This window comes from Sarcophilus harrisii, chromosome 1 (genome assembly GCF_902635505.1).
Source record: "Sarcophilus harrisii chromosome 1, mSarHar1.11, whole genome shotgun sequence".
NCBI lineage: Eukaryota > Metazoa > Chordata > Mammalia > Dasyuromorphia > Dasyuridae > Sarcophilus > Sarcophilus harrisii.
The window spans coordinates 667,132,595-667,150,133 of record NC_045426.1 but is presented as its reverse complement, the minus strand read 5'-3'; the positions used below and the strand labels follow the sequence as shown (position 1 = coordinate 667,150,133).

Below are 17,539 nucleotides of genomic sequence, written 5' to 3'. Positions count from 1 at the left end.
CCTGAGGCAGTCCTGTTCTTTAATAAGTAATGGCTTTCTAGGGTGTGTGAATCACTGCCTATCCTTTGATTGGGAGCCTTCAGCTGTCCTTCAGGGGACAGGATCTTGTGAGGGCCACCTGGAAAGAGAAAATTGAACAGAGAGGGAAGGCCCTTGTTTCTAATGAGTGGCAGAGCTTGGGAATTTTTAGTTTTTTGGTTTTAAGAATGTCAAATAAAATTCTGATTCCAGTTATAAAAGGAGTTTAGTCCTATACTTAATAGTTCATCAGTAATACTGCACATTTTTCAAACTTTGATTCAGTCAGTGATAGAAATGATTTGTGTTGGTGTTGCATGGAACTTCGATCTTGCTCCTGACAAGTCCTGCGAGTCCTAACAGTCTCTTATTCTTGTGTTTTTTCCAGTGTCTTCAAAAAGATTTTCTGCCAAGGTGAGGCAAAGTGCATAACCCATGCTGACCTAAAGGATTTGCTTCCCAGCTCCCTCAAAGCCTTCCACTTTGGGGTGGTTAACAGCTATCATGCTTGCATTTTGTTTGCAGAACATGTTCTTATAAAATGTTGCAGGAAAGAAAACTTTTTGAAAGATGCAGTTTTCCCTTTATTCTTCCTTCCCAAACCAAATCTCAGGGACTGATCAGGGACCTGATGATAACCCCCTAGGCCTAAGGTAGAGGGTGTGACTACCTTGCATGGTGTGATTGGTGCCACCACTGCTCGGACTGAGAAATGACGGTGTGGAGCTTTCAAGGGACACTGTCTCTCGGTACGGGTCTTGGGAATCTCTTTGCAGCTCGGGCTTTCTTTGCGTGTCTGAATATGTGCAGCTACACAGTGGGCTAGCCTACTCTCCAGAGTGCTAGGGCCATAAGGGAAGAGTGTCAGTGGCTAATGACTTCCGGTTTGTTCAGGTTTTCAGCCCAGGAATCCCACCCTGCAGGGACTTGCTCTACCCCAAGTGAATGTTTGAAAGGCAAAGCAAGAAAAAAACAAAGCAAGACCTGGTGCTTTTTCTTCAACCTACTAACTCCCTGTTCTCATTTTCTTTTGTATGTAGGAAGCCTTTAAGCTCATCTACTTCACCTACCTCAATGAAGGTTTCTTCAGCTTGTGGAGAGGCAACTCTGCCACCATGGTCCGGGTGATCCCCTATGCTGCCATCCAGTTTAGTGCCCACGAGGAGTACAAATTGATCCTGGGCCGTTACTATGGCTTCGAGGGCGAGTAAGGCAGAAGGGGCTTCCTTCTTCATTTCATGGCTCCCTGAAAATGGGATGGGGCTGACTTGGAAGGGTAGCAGCCTTAGTTCTTGCTGATTTTAGGCAAGCACTGACAGCATTGTCCCCAGTGTAAATAGACCTGGAGCTGCTTCACAGAGATTGGGCTTTTCCAGGGAGGCCAGTGAGATTAGCTGACTTGATGTCTTTAATGCTGTTCTTATCAGCCCTATTCAAGAGTCAGTTGTTGAGCTGGCCTGGGGAGACATTGCATTGCCTTTCTCTTGTGTGTGTGAGGAGGGGAAAAGCAAAATTAGGGAATGAACAGGGAGACACAGTGGGCCTTTATCAACTAGCACAAAATACTGCTGCTGTCAGGGAAAGTTCAGATGCCAGAGCAATCTCTGAAAGGTAGAGACCTGAAAAATGGCCTCCACAGCGAGCATGGCTGCAGAGCAGAAGTAGTTCCCTGGGAATAGAGTCCAGAAAGGAGTAGGGAAATCATCTCATCACCTATCCCATTTTTCAGATGAGGATACTGAAGCTCAGATTAAGTGACTTGCCCTCAGCTCACACATAGCACTTTAATTCTGATGCTCATTCGAGTGTGCTTTCTGTTACTCTCACTGCCACAAGATCCAAGCAGGGCTGACTCTGACCATGACTGCTGCCAAGAGGTTATGCACAGAATAGCTCAGGTTCTAGGCTGTAAGCTATCGAGGCGACTTACTGCTCCTTATATTCCCCTCTCATTTGTCTCCCTCACTTCAATTCAGAGCTTTGCCCCCTTGGCCAAGACTTGTTGCCGGTGCACTGGCTGGTATGACGGCTGCTTCCGTAACCTACCCACTGGATTTGGTGAGAGCCCGGATGGCTGTCACACACAAGGAAATGTGAGTTTGAACACATGATAAATAACATTTTACAGAATCACTTTTGAGGTTTCAAAGCACTTTACTTAAGTTCTTATTTGAACCTCATAGTCACCTTGTAAGGTAATTACTTCAGCAGTTTTCACTCCCTAATTACAGAGGAGGAAACCGATGCTCAGAGGTACAATGGTGTGGCTCTTATTCACACGGCTATTAAATATCTGAAAGCAGATCTAAACCAAGTCTTCAAGACTGGATCCATCCCTCTTTTTTTTTTAGAGCCCCAGATCTGAGTTGGATTTCCTGGATCTCAATGACCAGGAACCTAGCAATGATTCTGTATCTTGAACATCAGGTCCTAATTATAAACTAAATTAGTTTGAAGATCTCTTTCCCACAGCTCCTCATCCATTGGGGCATGATGCATAGGCTTGGCACAGGGCACAGCAAGTGGTGGAAGAAAGTAAGAAAGACAATAATTGCTTTTTCATGCTGGTTGGCACACTATCCTTGAATCAAATGTTTTAAGTGTAATCCTGTGTTGAACAGAGATAGAAAACTTTCAAACTAAATATTTTGTCTCTCTAGTCCCAGATACTAAAGTTTTATTCTAATACTTGGGTATACTTTCCATGACATTCTTTTCATAGGACAATTCTTGCTTTATGTAAATTTACATTATGGAAATTTGAACTACGCTGGCCTGGGCTGCACACTGGCTTCTAGCAGACAATAGCCACAGCCGCATTGCAGCCCTTCACCAGAGGTCATTCTCAAGCCACTCTGGCTGGGAGGGAGGGGGGTCCTGAACCTGCTCCAGCTGGGGTGGGGGGCACAGAGCTGTGGAGCAGAGCCCTTCGAGAGGAAAAGTAGATCTGTGGAATGATCTGTTTATGTTAAGCAAGAACTGGTTTAGTGTTGTTTAGGCATTTAACCAGATTACCCTATAATGTCACAAAATCTGTTATAAAATTCATCTGCCTAAGACAAATTATGTGGACAGTTTCAAAAAAAAAAAAAAAAAGGAAAGAAAGTTGTACAGTTGCTTGAACATGGCAGAAAGTCTCTTTATACTTGGTACATGAGGGCAGATTTTGGCGGAGTCAGAAGTATGTCTGTCCTAGTGCATCCATCCAGAAAGTCAGCCATCTTGGAGGACTTTCCCCTATGTCTGGCATGGTGCAGCCGCCCATCATTCCTTCTGTAGTCCACTGCTCTTGACTGCCAAGCTTCCCTTCCTGACAAGACAGGGATGATTGATGGACCATAGAACCCAAAGTGCAGCTATTTCTTGTTCTTGCTGGCCCTAACTCCCCTTTATTGGTGACAGCAAGAGTCTCAGCACCCGTCTTTCCTTTAATTCCCTTGATTCTGCTCGACTCTGGGAATTCAGAATTATTTCAGGTATCTGGAAAGACCTATTTTTAAAGTTTTCATAGTCTGAATGTTTCCCATTCAGGAACCTCTTTTTTGTTTATAATGTTGTTCTGTGGAACTAACTGTTTCTTATATTGTTTTACCTAACTTATTTTGATGGAAGTTGGTGGAAGCAATTAGTAAACCTTAGTTATTGGAAGTAGTACATTGACTCCAAAGGACTATATTTGTTTGGACTATTTGAATCTCATTGTAGAGAAATGTGAGTTTAATTAAATTAAAATATGATCATTTTGTACTTTGCAAAATGTTTTATGAAGTAGATAGTACAAATATAGTTATTTCCATTTTTCAATGACTCACTTATGGTCATCTGAACCCTGGTCTTAGAACTTCAAACCCTGTGGGTTTTTTTTGTTTTTTTGTTTCCACTATATTCCAATGATTCTGATTATTGAGCAGGTGACCCATGAGGGCCATTATTAAGATTTTTGAAAATATAAGGCACTAATGGTTTTATTATTTGGCAGGTACAGTAATATCTTTCATGTCTTCATTCGGATGTCTCGTGAAGAAGGTCTAAAATCTTTGTACAGGGGCTTTATGCCAACAATTCTTGGAGTCATTCCTTATGCTGGGCTGAGTTTCTTCACCTATGAAACACTAAAGAAATTTCACCATGGTAAAGAGGGCCTTGAGAAAATGGTGTGGGAATGTTTCTTCTGGGGGCAAAAGGGTTGATTAAAGAAAAGTACTAAACTCTGAATAGGGAATGGATTTGTTTTTGTTTTTTTTAAAAACAGAAATATTCATCATTGATTTTGATGCTCACTTGAAATGATATGTCCAGACTTAGTTTGAAAACTTTTTTCCCAGTCCTGGGATAGCACTTTTACCCTGAAGATACCTTTTTTATATGCTTCTTCATCCCTATGCAATAAGATGTGGGGTTTTTTTTTTTAATACTTTAATTTTTTTCCAGTTACATGTTAAGAAACATTTTTACATTCATTTTAAAATTTTTCAGTTCCAAATTCTCTCCATCCTTCCTTCCTCTCCCTTCCTCTCCTGTCTCATTGAGAAAAGCAATTTGATATAGGTTATATATGTGCAATCCTGCAAAACATATTTCCCTATTAGTCATGTTGTGAAAGAAGAGAGACAAAAAACCAAATCACAGTTCTACCAGTATTGCGTTAGTGTCCAAATTTTTCTACATCCCCTACAACATTTGTCATTTTCTTTTTATATGTGAGGTGGTGCCTTAGAGCTATTTGAATTTGCACCAGTTTTTCTGGGTAGGTGATTCTCAATTGTTAATTCTAGCTTCTTTGCCCTATAGGAAATCATATTCTAAATCCTCCAATCCTTTAACACAGAATCTGCTAAATCTTGCATGATTCTGACTGTGGCTCCTTGACATTGGAATTGTTTCTTTTCTGAGAGCTTGCATTATTTTTTTCTTGACCTAAAATTTGGCTTTAATGTTCCTGCGAGTTTTTGTTTGAGGATCTTTCAGAAGGATGATAGGTGGAGTCTTCCAATTTTATATTTTACCTTCAGGTTTTAGGATATCAGGGCAGTTTTCCTGGATGATTTTTAAAAATATGATGTTTAGGCTCTTTTATTTGCGCATAGCTTTCAAATACTTTAGTAATTCTTAAATTCTTTCTTTCCTCAATCTATTTTCCAGGTCAGTTGTTTTTTCCAGTGAGATAGTTTTTTCTTTTTCATTCTTTTAATTTTGTCTTATTGTTTCTCGATGTCTCATGGAGTTCTTATCTTCAGTTACCCAGTACTGATTTTTAGGGAATTATATTCTTCAGTGGGCTTTTCTTCAGTGGATTTTCATGCTGTTTTGCCATTTGGACTATTCTGTTTATTTTTTGGGGGGGGTGTTTTCTTCAGTATTTTTGTGGGGTTTTTTTTAACCAAATTGTTAAGCAGTTTCTTGCATTATTCTTAGATCTTTTCCTAATTTTTTTCTACCTATCAGATTTTTTAAATCCATTTTGGCTCTTCCAGGAATTTTTTTGGGAGGGGAGGGCTGATGCCAGTTCACATTTTTCTTTGAGACTTTGCCTGTAACTGTTTTGACATTGTTGTCTTCTGAATTTATATTTTTATCTTTCCTGTTACCATAATAACTTTCTATGGTCAGTCTCTTTTTTTGTTGTTGTTTGCTCATTTTTCAGCCTATTTCTTGTCTTTTAATTTTGTTAAAGTTGGACTTTACTCTGCAGATGGAGGGAATACCTCCAAGTTTTACATTTTTTTGTGCTATTATTTTCTGTTAGCTCTATAAGTCTGTAGTTTTTTTGTTTATTTGTTTTTGTTTTTTGTTTTAGTTCTTCCAAAGTGGAATCATCTAGGGAGAGATTTGGTTATTGCTCTCCTGGTCTGTGCTATGGTTTGTGAGTTAACCCTATACACTCTTTTTTGCCCTGAGACTTTATCCAGGGTATGCTTCTGTTAGTTCTCCTCCTCACCCAGGAACTGTGACCCACAATTACATATTTATAGCACAGAATCTTGCTAATATCTCTGCTAAACTGTTTAACTTATGAGTCTATAATTTATTCAGAGCCTACTGAGCTTTTCTAAATACTTAAAATGTACCCTGGTAAAATGGTAGCAGGACCTGGAATGGCACCAGTCACATTTTTGGTGACTAGATCTCTGCCTAGAGATTCATCCCAATAAGCATTTATTAAGCATACATGATATGTCTTGAGTGGGCAATTTTGTTTATTTTTCTTATTTCATTTCTTTTAGAACACAGTGGACGATCACAGCCATATCCTGTTGAGCGAATGATTTTTGGTGCATGTGCCGGTCTCATTGGCCAGTCAGCCTCCTATCCCCTAGACGTGGTACGGCGACGGATGCAGACAGCAGGAGTAAAGGGGCAGACTTACGATAGCATCTTATGTACCTTGCAAGACATTGTCAGGGAAGAGGGAGTCATCCAAGGTTTATATAAGGGATTGAGCATGAACTGGCTTAAAGGCCCAATAGCAGTGGGAATCAGTTTTACCACTTTTGACCTAATGCAGATTCTTCTTCGTAAATTAGATGACAGAAGTTGTAATCGGAGTTAATGTTCTAATGCTCACTTACCCAGAATACTTACTGAAGCACATGTGTATATGTAGAAAATGCTAGTGCTATCCCCTACATTATTGTGAAATGTGATTTGAAATTTTACTTTATTTTTTTAAATAATTGAGTTTGCAGTTCTGAAAATATGCACTTAAGATTGATCTTCTCTAACACCGAGTTCTCTTAGAGCAGCAAGTAATCTGCGCTCTGGGTGGCATTTGCCCTCTGAATTCTTCCCTTGAAACTGTCTCATCCTCAAATTAGTAAAGAGGACGATGCTTCTGAACTGGACCCAGAGCGCATCCAGGGATTAGGAGATCCTAAAATGTTCACTGTCTGAAGGGTGTTTAGGGAATGCAATTTAGTATTTGGTTTTAAATATCCTACAAAGTGCAGTATTTCACTTTTGAAAGTTTGGTTGTCTACTAGATACCTGAATTGAGATTAATATTCTTTTGAAAAAAGAAAAAATTCAAGAGTTCTATTATTCAGTTTTTAAAAATTGGTCCCCAGAAGGGAAATGGATTCATCAAAATCAAGGATCCCAAATTCTTTCTTATCCAGGGTCTAGGACTTTTTGCATTTAATCTGTCCATGGCTGTGAAAAAAGTCTATGGGATTAAAGGGCCTGTGGGACCATCTTAAATTTCTTCTCATGAGCTGTTGGAAGTAGGTAAATTTTATCCCAATGGCATGTGATGAATATACTTTGAACCCTCCTAAGTCTTGCAAAACTGTTACTAGAAAGTAAGTGTAGATTCCTATCACTACCATATCCCTCCTCAAATGCTTTCATTCTTTGTATAGCATTCATTGTCTGATGTGTGAGTACCATGAACTTCCTTATTTCCCTGGAAATGTCAAATGTTTTGAGATTTTAAACAGGGAATTTTGTAAACTTGAAAATCATAGGTCATTTCCTTCATTGAGTATAATTGCTGCTAAGTGACTAGCTTAAAGAAGAATTCAGTCTCTCACCAGACATAGCAGATCAAGGAATATAAATCCTTGTTTTCTTAGGAGTTTACTCGTCAATAAAAAAAGCTTTTTTACAGCTGGTGGGTAGACCAGCCTCTGTGCTTAAAATAGAGCAGGCTCATCTTGGATTTGCTCATAAAAAATGGTACCCTCCAATAGGTCCCTCCCACAGTGACTCATAGTCATGTAACTGCCACCTGATCTCATTCTCGGGTGCCATATTTTCCCAGCTCTCCATGGGCCATGGAGCCTGAAGAACAAGGCCTCTCTTGGGGCCACTTTGAGGAATTGGCATACAGCCTGGCACTTTGAAGTGTTCATTATGGTATTTCCTGGAGAGGTTTTGCACCTCTGGCTTAGCACCTACCCACCCACCCACACTTTCAAAGGGATGGGGAACATATCAAATTATCCTAAGCAACATCTTGGAGCACAAGAAACACAAGAGAGGGTCCCACATCCTGGAGGGTCCCAGGGTCCTACAATGAGGAGGCCCAGCATACACCAGAAGTAGGAAGGGGCATGGAAAGAGATTTTCTTTTCTTAGAGGGTTGCTGCTCAGATGGAAAGGACTGCATGTGATAAATCACAGGGTGCAGAGAAAGTCCTTTTCCAATGTTGGTATTTTTAACTATGATTTTTTAAAGGTCAAAATCTGTATCATGACTTCATTAGTGTAGAATGAAGATCATTGCACAGTCAGTGAAATTTGAATGCCCTTGTGTTTGGTTCTGATTTTGCACTCTGGACGGAGATTGCTTTAAAGCCAAATAGCTAACGGGATGAGCTCCCATTTTGCAATCAAGTCCCACTCAGCCAAGGACAATCAATTTGGATATTTAAGTATTTATCTATCATCACAAGGTCCTGTAGCTGTACTTTCAGAGTCTGGATTGTTAAGCTTCCTGTTATTAGGAAGGTGTCCCTGGTGAAGTGACTCTAGGTAGTGGTATAGGAATAGTGAGTGTCTCCTAAATGGTATGGAAAGTGCCATTCCCAGACCCTTGAGGAAAATAAGCTGTACTTTCCTAAAAGGCAGGGCAGGAGGAAGGGGATGACAATCGTCTGTCCCCACTGAGCCCCTCCAGCCCAGCACTATCTCATATGGTTTTAGGCACCTGGGAAGCCAAGGCTTGCTTTGAGTGGCCCTTTTAAAGTCTTGTGCTGTGTTCGTTTCTGAGTGCTGTGTTTTGACACCCCCTTCCAGTAACACTTCCCAAATCTGTCTTTAGGGAAACTAGCATCCATAGGATTTTGTGTCATGTTTTAAAATAGAGTTAGAAAAGACAGGAGCTTAATTAAATTTGGCTGTGTCACCATTTCTTAGCCTGAAATGAGATCACATTTGGGCAATCTCCAACAAGTCCTTATGGTGTCCTTCAGAAGTTTAAACTGGAATTGAAAAAAAAAAATGGACTTTGTAGGTAGCCCAATGTACTGAACAATACATTTGAAAATCTTCCTGTAATATAATAGCAGTTATAGTAGGCCTTAGAAATTCATTTTTCGAATTTTCTTTCCAGCAAAATATTTCCCTGATCCTCATGTTTATTCACATGACAAAGTTAATCATTTTAGTTCCATTTCCTAAAGTAGTTTTGGTTGGGGGTTGAAGGAAACTTTGCAACTTTCTTTGTGTATGAAAGTAGCTGCAGGGGTGTGTGTGTGTGTGTGTGTGTGTGTGTGTGTAAATCTGTGTTTGTCTTACGTGCATTTTAAATAGAGATTTTTTTTTTTCCTTGTCTAGTGCTTGGCTTATGGGTGTGAAGAGCCTTCTCTGTGTTCACATTTTGCACGTGGCATGCCTATCCTGTAATTTTAGTCCTGCCTGAACAGAGGAGTCAGAAATGGGTCATGATTCTAAGGGGAAATCGACTTCCCACTCCCCTAGGCTGCAAGCTTTTTGTGGGAATGCAAGGGCATCAGAATCTTCACACCACTCTCTCCCCACTGTTTTCTGAGCTCAGCTCATTCTCTACTGGCCCAGCATCTCTTCCTTTCTCCATGGGTTTGCTGTTGGAGATTGTGCTGTATTCTGGCCTCTTGTACATTCTCTGCCAAGCACATCATGTTACATTATCCTATCATTCCTCCCTCTGACCTCAGTGCTCTCGGGGATTTTGTTACCCAAGAGGCATTTTGGCCAAGCTGCATGTTTCTAAGGGAGAACAGTTTTGAAATTGTTGTCTGCCCCTGTGCCATGTAAGCAAATGCTATCAGGAAAGGCCTGTCTTTTAAGGAGTTTGCCATAATGATCCTGTGCACATTCTGAGTCTGAATGGCAGAAATCCAATGCAAGGTCCTTCCTTTGATGGAAATGGAGCATTCAAGAGGATCATTTTTTTCTTGCCCATAGCTCTCCCATACATCTTCCAGATGAAGCATCTTCTTGATCAGAGATCGCAAATTAGGGAACAGATTTAAGAAAGGAAAATCCAGGAACACCAGCACCCCAGTATCTTTGCCCTGCTATGGCAGCTGCTTCCCTTTGGGCCTTTTTAGTCTCCGGGGCTATACATGAGTTTAATAGTTGCTGAAGCCCAGCCAGACCACAGAAATGTGATGCTGGATATTTGAAGCCAGGTTACCTTCCATTTCCTCATACTCTGGTTGAGCTAAGCTTTAGTAGAAACTATCAACATTGCTGGAAGGGAAGGTACAGCCAGAGCCGTCTGACAGGAAAGTTGAATGAACCTGGTTGGTTTAGCCTGTTTTAAGCAGCAATCCACCCCAGAAGTCAACTTCCCTAGAGGAATTAGAGAAAGACATGACCTGATGTGGGGGGGTGGGGAAGGAAGAAGGGAGGGAGTGTGGCATTTTGTTCTTGGGTGGACAAGTCCAGAGTCCACAGCAGCTGTGATGTTGTCTCAGAACCAGTAAATCTAACAATGGGAGTGTGTGAATAAGCGAGTGAGCAAGAGGTGCTTTGTGTGTATGTGTGAATGGCCTTTGTGAGTGAGAAGTTCTTGGAAAAAGTGCAATTTTCCGAATTGGATCAGACAGAAAGATTTTGGTCCCGAAACCTTTCAAGAGCTTTAGAATCAGGTACTCTTGGGCCTTTTGGCCTCCCTATGCTGCGTTTCTGAATAACCAACTCCCTAATGCCTGGTTCTCCCCAAATGCTGTGTTTTGCAGGGACTTGACACTGTTGTCCACCTAGCTTGCCTATGCACATAACACATGACACTGTTAAATGCCTTTTGTAAAGATGTGTTATTGCTGTCCATGTGTCAATTTCGATTGCTTTTATTGGTCTGGAGTTATATTTTGATGCAGTGAAAATACTTTGTTTATATATATATATATATATATATATATATATATATATATATATATATAATGTTTATATTTTAAGATTTGTGCCAAGAGAATATATTTAATAAAAATAAAAATTTGATTTCTTTTCTTTCCTCCTCCATTCCCACTCTTCTTGCATATAATTGACCATAACCTGAATCTGAAGTTTCTTTTAAAATATTTGTTGAATAAAAACTTATAATCTGTTGCTAATTTTTGACAATAAGATGAACTGAAACTATTCTCTTCCCCATTAAAGAAAAAGGAAAAGCACTAAATTAATTTGCTTTTTACTCATGTGGAATTCAATAAGATCTTTTATCAACAAAGGTTAGTGTATGACTGGTAGATGACTCCATGTCGTCAGAGTAGCCTTGTAAGTTGATACCTGTTCATTGGCAAGGCTAGCAGCAATCAAGACAATTCTCCTTCATAAATTTCTCATCTGTCAGTTAGTCCAGACTTGGATTTAAAAGGCCACCCATTTGTCTTGGAGAACCAGTAGTCCTGACTATTGCAGTGTAGACTAAAGACCTAAGTTTATACCATCCTGCTTACCATGGGCTTCCATCACCATAGGCCAGGATTTCAAGGAACTTTGTTTTCTTTACTTTGGAGTTTATTTATGACATTCAAATCAATCTTGTGGACAAAAAATGCTGAGGAGGTAGATTCCCTGACTGCCATACCAACCTCCTGGGTCTGAATGTTGGCTCTTGTCTCTGAAGAATGAAGCTGCACACATATTAGAAATCAGTCCTATCCAGAATTGCAGGCTCATTCTGAATGACTTCAGAACAACAGATAAGGTGTGAAGTTTCAGGACTGAGGGAGAAATAGAAGGAACTGAAATCTTTTATAAATCTACCAGTCAAGAGTAATGAAGCTCAAAGTACTTTTTAAAATTACTTTTTTAAAAATTAGGCACTTAGTTTTTTATTTTTGTCTCCCAGTCACACTGAAAAAAGCGAAAGAAAGAAAAAACTCACGTAACAAATTTGCATAGTTGAGCAAAACAAGCTCCCATATTAGCTATGTCCAAAAATCTCATTCTGCACATTTAGTCTGTCACCTCTGCCAAGAGATGGTTAAGCGTGCCATCTTCAGGTCATGACTGGTCAGAGTTCTTATCTCTCTCAGAAATCATTTTTACGTTATAACAAATTGTACAAGGACAAATTGTAGTCCTTGTTCTGCTCCATTCAGTTTGCATCAGTTCATACAAATTTTTCCATATTTTTCTGAAACCAGTCCATCCATTGCCTTCATATATCATAATTTGCCCAGACATTCCCCAATTGATGTGCACTCACTTAGTTTCCAATTCCTTGCCACCACAAATATCTTTGTACATGTGGGACCTTTTCCTTCCTTTGGTTTTTGGAGTAATGGTGATGTTGGAATGGGGTAGGATGCAACAGGTATAATAGTAGTATTGATGGGTTAAAGTCCATGTGCAATTCAGTACATAGTTTGAGGCATAGTTCCAAATGGCTTTCCAGAATAACTGGATCAATTTGCAGCTCCAGGTATATCAGTGTGCCTTTTTATACAGCTCCTCCAGCATTTGTCATTTACTTTTATTGTCAATTCTGCCCAAATTCAGTTGCTTTCATTTGCATTTCTCATTATTTGTGACTCGAAGCATTTTTTCATAAAGCCATAGATGCCTTGACTTTCTTCCCTTGAGAATTTGCCTGTTCGTATCCTTTGATCTTTTATCAATTGAACAATGGCCCTAGGACATTTTTGAATGAACTAGAATTGGTAGAATTTCTTTATTGGGTAGCCCCAGATTTACTTAATGGATTCTGTTTTTACAGCTGTTTCTGTCTACATGTACTCACTCCTTCCTCTTGAGGGAGAACCTGATCTAACCAGAATAAACAAGCCAAGTGAATAAGTCATACAATCTCACTGGAATCTCATCTTTTCCCTTTCCTTTAACTGAAAAACGAAGTAGTGAACTAGACAATCACTATGAGCCCTTTGAGCATTAACTCAATTTAAAATCCATCCTCACAAAACATAATTTATAATGTGGAAATGAGATGTACATAAACCTAAAGGTCAATTCTAGCAATCTGCACAAAAGATTTAAAATGCAATGGGGGGCAGTGTCTTAGAGCAATTTTAGTCTGAAGGATCAGCAAAGAATTTTAGAACTGCAAGAGACTTAAAAGATCCTAGTCCAGCACCTTTCTTTCTGGAAATAATAGAGCTAGAAAAGCATCTTGCCTGAGGTCAGAATGACAGAAGTAGTTTTCAAACCTGAGTTTTCTGTTAACAAGTTTAGCATTTTCCCAGTGTATCACACATGGAAGATGTCATTAAAGCTTGCATTGTCTCAGCTATTTGGTTCCCATATTGACAGTATGCTTCCTAAGCCCCAGTATCTGAAGCCATTAGGTGAGTAAGTGTGGTTTTGCCCAATAAAGATTTGTAAATATTCCATAGGCATTTATTAAGCACCTCTGTGTAAGGTGATGGGCTAGTTATTAAGCTTTTTTTGCCCTGCACTTCTTCAGCTTTGGACAAGGGAAATCTATGAGACTTTAGAATATAATTAAAGAAAGGCTTTATTTCAGTTACAGATGAGTGACAATAAAAATGTAACTTCCCATCCAAGTTAACAGACAACCTGGAAATCTAATCATGGAACCCTGGAAATCTTTGGACAGCAGATTAAGAACAGTTGTTGGACTGCAGATCATTCCTAGCCTAGGAATAGATGCAAATACAAAAATAAAAAGAGTAATATGAAATAGGATAAATAGCTATGTCTTTAGTTAGGGATAGTGTAACACTGGGGAAAGAGCAATGGTCTTTATGGTCAAAAGTGGCCCAAAGACTCAGATCAGCTTTCCCACTAGCTCCGAGTATTCCTACCTATAAAATGTGGAAATTTCCAGTCAATTCTAAGACTCCTTTCAGCCTATGATTTCTAAGTCATTTTAGTTTAGCGGACACTACCATTTACTGATCATTACAGTCATGAAAAACATCTATTCTAATCCCATTTTATGGAGAAAGAAATCTACCCGCTATGTCTCTGGCCAAATCATCTACCTTCTCTGAGTTCCTATTTCCTTTTCTTTAAAACAGAGATAATAATGCTTCAACTATCCAAAGACATATGAGAATCCCACTTTGTAAACCTTAATGTACATTAGAAAAAGTTGTTCAACATCAGGAGCCTGTGCAGTCAGCTCCGGGGCTCCCGTGCGGCTTTGTGGGAGGTCGGGGCCTTGGCCGCCAGAGGGCGATGCTTCTGCTTGGCAGAGGATGCTATTCATGGCAACGAGGAAGCGTTGGCGCCCTGCTGAGCCCGACGCGTAGGTGAGCCCCTGGGCAACTCCGCCGAGGCCCCTCTTGTCTGTCAGGGATGGTCATGGGCTGAGAGAAAAGTCCAAGAACTCCACACAACCTCCATCGCCCAAGCCTGTGCTTACATACAATGTCCATCCAACCATCTCCCCATCCCCACACTCCCACTGCCCAAGTGGGGGCAAACCTCTCAGAATTCCTTCTCTCCTTCAAGACTTCGGCTGGGGCAGCACCTCCCATACAGCTAATTCCCACGCCCTTCTATCTTTATTTACTTATCTGTGTGTATATTATTTCTACTGTGCCCTAATTGGGGAAGGCGCCAAAAATGTCTTGGATTCAGGACCCCTGGGCTCAGCCTCTTGCTTCCTCTCTTTCCCCCCCCCCCAGATCAGGAAGCTCCTTGAGGTAGTAGCCAGAACTGTTGAATCCAATTTCATATGTTGTATCTCTTCCATCCTTGTAGATCCAGCACCTAGCCCAGTGCCTTGTAAAGAGTAACTTATTAAATGTGTGCTCTGAAAACTATCTTCACATGTATTTGGAAAATAAAATACTATTGAAAATTTAGAAAAAAAAATAAATGTGTGACTGATGAATCAGAGGTCATGGAGTTGTAGTTTTAAAACTGGAAGATTGAGTCTAGATGCTTTCATTTTATATATAAAGGAAGGGAAGGGAAGGACTTTCCTAAAACAAACCAAGCTGAGGCAGGATTCGGCTCTGCTCCCCATCTCTCGGTGCTCAGTCCTGTCCTTGTCCCCCATAAGTCATGTTATTTGTTCATCACTGCACTGCCTGACTTTAGGAATGTTATCAGTTGTTAGTTCTCCTTTCTACACTAACCTTAGAAATGGCTTGTCTCTCTGTCCCTCTCCCCAAACAAGGGAAAGCAGCCAGGCATGTGGGGGCTGCTGAGTCTGTCATCTGACCAAAGAATTGGGCCTCCAAATATCTAAGGGATGCTTGAGCTGGGGGAGTCCTAGACAGTAGCTGATGGAGCACTGCCGGACTACTTTCGGGTCTCCCCCTGTCCCCTACTTTCCAAGGTAGATCCCAGGCTGGGCAGAAGTCCATCCCACTCTGGGGTTTTTTTTAGAACCAAAAAATGTACCTCCCAGGGCAGCTAGATGCCTCAGGGGGGAGGCTGAGTCTTGACTTGAGTGTAAATCCAGTCTCAGAGCCTTATTAGCTGTGTGTCTCTGTGTAACCAGTCTGCCTTATTCTCCCCTATTGTAAAATGGAGATCATAATAGCAGAACCTGGATTCTACCGCTAAAGTTCCTTCCAGGTTTAAACCTATGATTCCATGAACCCAGTTTGGCAACAAACACTATTAAGTGTACCATGGATAAGGCATTGTTCTAGGTAGTGGGTATAGTCATTCACCACGTGCTTTGCCAGTGTTCACATCCAGTCTGTAAAGTGCTTAGTACAGTGCCCACCACTCCAGGTATCCACCTTAAAGATCCTCAAAGGCCCAGGAAAAGACCCGGTGATCCTGAAGCTAGGGTTTCAACACAGGTCCTCTGGTTGCTAATCTAATGTTCTTTCCAGGAAGACCACAAAACATCACAGCAAGTCCTGAGGGCAAACATGGCAGAGGGGGGAAAGATAGTCTCCTTCCAGCCCTTCTTTATAGATGGTAAAACAGGCTGGGGGGTGGACGGGTCTCATAGAAGCCAAAATGATTTCAGGCTAAGACAGGACAATTTAAGCTAGAAGAGGAAATCAGCAAAGCGTACTCTAGTTTGAGAATCTTTTTAGAAACTGGTCCTGAGAAGAATACACATCATTCCCGAATTGATAAATGGTCAAAGGATATGAACAGATAATTTTTAGATGATGAAATTAAAGCCATTTATAGTTGTGTGTATGTGTGTGTTGCTCTAAATCACTATTGATTAGAGAAATGCAAATTAAAACAACTCTGAGATACCACCTCACACCTTTCAGATTGGCGAAGATGAAAGGAAAAGAGAATGATAAATGTTGGCGGGAATGCGGGAAAACTGGGACAAAGATGCATTGTTGGTAGACTTGTGAATGGATCCAACCATTCTGGAGAGCAATTTGGAACTGTGCCCAAAGGGCTATAAAACTGTCCATGCCCTCTGACCTAGCAGTGTCATTACTAAGTCTGTTTCCCAAAGAAATCATAGGACCCACATGGGCAGAAATGTTTGTAGCAGCTCTTTTTGTGGTTGCAAAGAATTGGAAAAGGAGTGGATGCCCATCAATGGGGACTGTTTGAACAAGCTGTGGCATATGAAGATAATGGATTATTACTGCAGAAAAAATGATGAAGCCGCCGATATTAGAAAGGCCCGGAACTTGAACTGATGCTGAGCAAAACAAGCAGAACCAGGAGAACATTGTACACAGTAACAGCAAGAATGCTGCGATGAGCAACTGTGAAAGGCTCTCAGTGGTTCAGTGATCCAAAGGAATCCCAGTTAGACTTTGGATAGAAAACGCCTTCTGCAACCGAGAAAGAACAAAGGAGACGGAATGGAAATCAGCACGGGCTGTGTCCACTTCTTTTTTCTGTGTGTGTGTGTGTGTTTTTTTTTTTTTCTCTCTCATGGATTTTCCCTTTTGCTCTGATTTTTTTCTCCCACAATTTGTAAAACAATGTGTATTAAAAATAAACAGACACTGGTCCTGTGACAGTTGTTGGATTTCAGGGTCTGAGTTTCCTCTATTGTATAGAATGAGACTAACAGAGTTTGTACCACTTATAGTCACAGGGGAAAGGAAGTGAGAGACAGGCTCCTAAAACCTGAAAGCCCTGAAAAAAAATGGTAATGACACATTGATATGGGGGATGAAGCGATGAAGTTGGCCAGACACCTGGGTACCGAATCTTCCTTGGTTTCCTGGCAGCGGAGACAGTTTTGCGTCCTCTAGTTGTCTTTGTCTGGAGCCAGGGAGTTCCCAGCTCTCAGCCGGGGTGACGTTAGCAGCAAATGACAGGGGGCAGCTGGGTGGGGGCGGTGCCGGGCCAGCTGCCGGCAGGTTTGTCCCAGGGCTGAGCTCAGGAGGCCCCGGAATGGGCAGCCCAGCCCCTGGCTCCAGTCCCCTGCTTTCTCTCTTCCCTCCTCTGTCCCTTTCCCCATCCCCACCCCATTGTCTTTGTCCATCCTCATGGTCTAATTACAGTCTGAGTGAAATTTTCTCCCCCCATTCTCTATCCAGGCACTGTGTGGGCCCCCGAGGTCATGTCTGGGCAGCCCCAGGAGAACAGTTGTCTGCATAGCTGGGCAGTGGAGACAAGGCTCCTGGCAACGGGGCTGGCCCCTGGCCTTGTCTGCCCTCCCCGGGCCGTGGGTAACGAGGGGAATTAGATATAGAAGCCATCAGGCCTG

General features: G+C 41.2%; 1 protein-coding gene across 2 annotated transcripts in view; it reads left to right on the top strand.

Moving 5' to 3' along the window:
- The window catches only part of SLC25A42 (solute carrier family 25 member 42), a 55,700-nt gene extending 45,000 nt beyond the window's left edge, over positions 1-10,700 (top strand). For both annotated transcript variants that reach the window (XM_031948162.1, XM_031948161.1), the window contains exons 4-8: positions 407-432; positions 1,059-1,225; positions 1,995-2,111; positions 3,998-4,149; positions 6,243-10,700. In XM_031948162.1, coding sequence (XP_031804022.1) covers positions 407-432; positions 1,059-1,225; positions 1,995-2,111; positions 3,998-4,149; positions 6,243-6,568 — 788 coding nt within the window. In that variant the 3' untranslated portion in view covers positions 6,569-10,700. The remainder of the gene's footprint in view (positions 1-406; positions 433-1,058; positions 1,226-1,994; positions 2,112-3,997; positions 4,150-6,242) is intronic.
- The last annotated feature ends 6,839 nt before the right edge of the window (positions 10,701-17,539 follow it).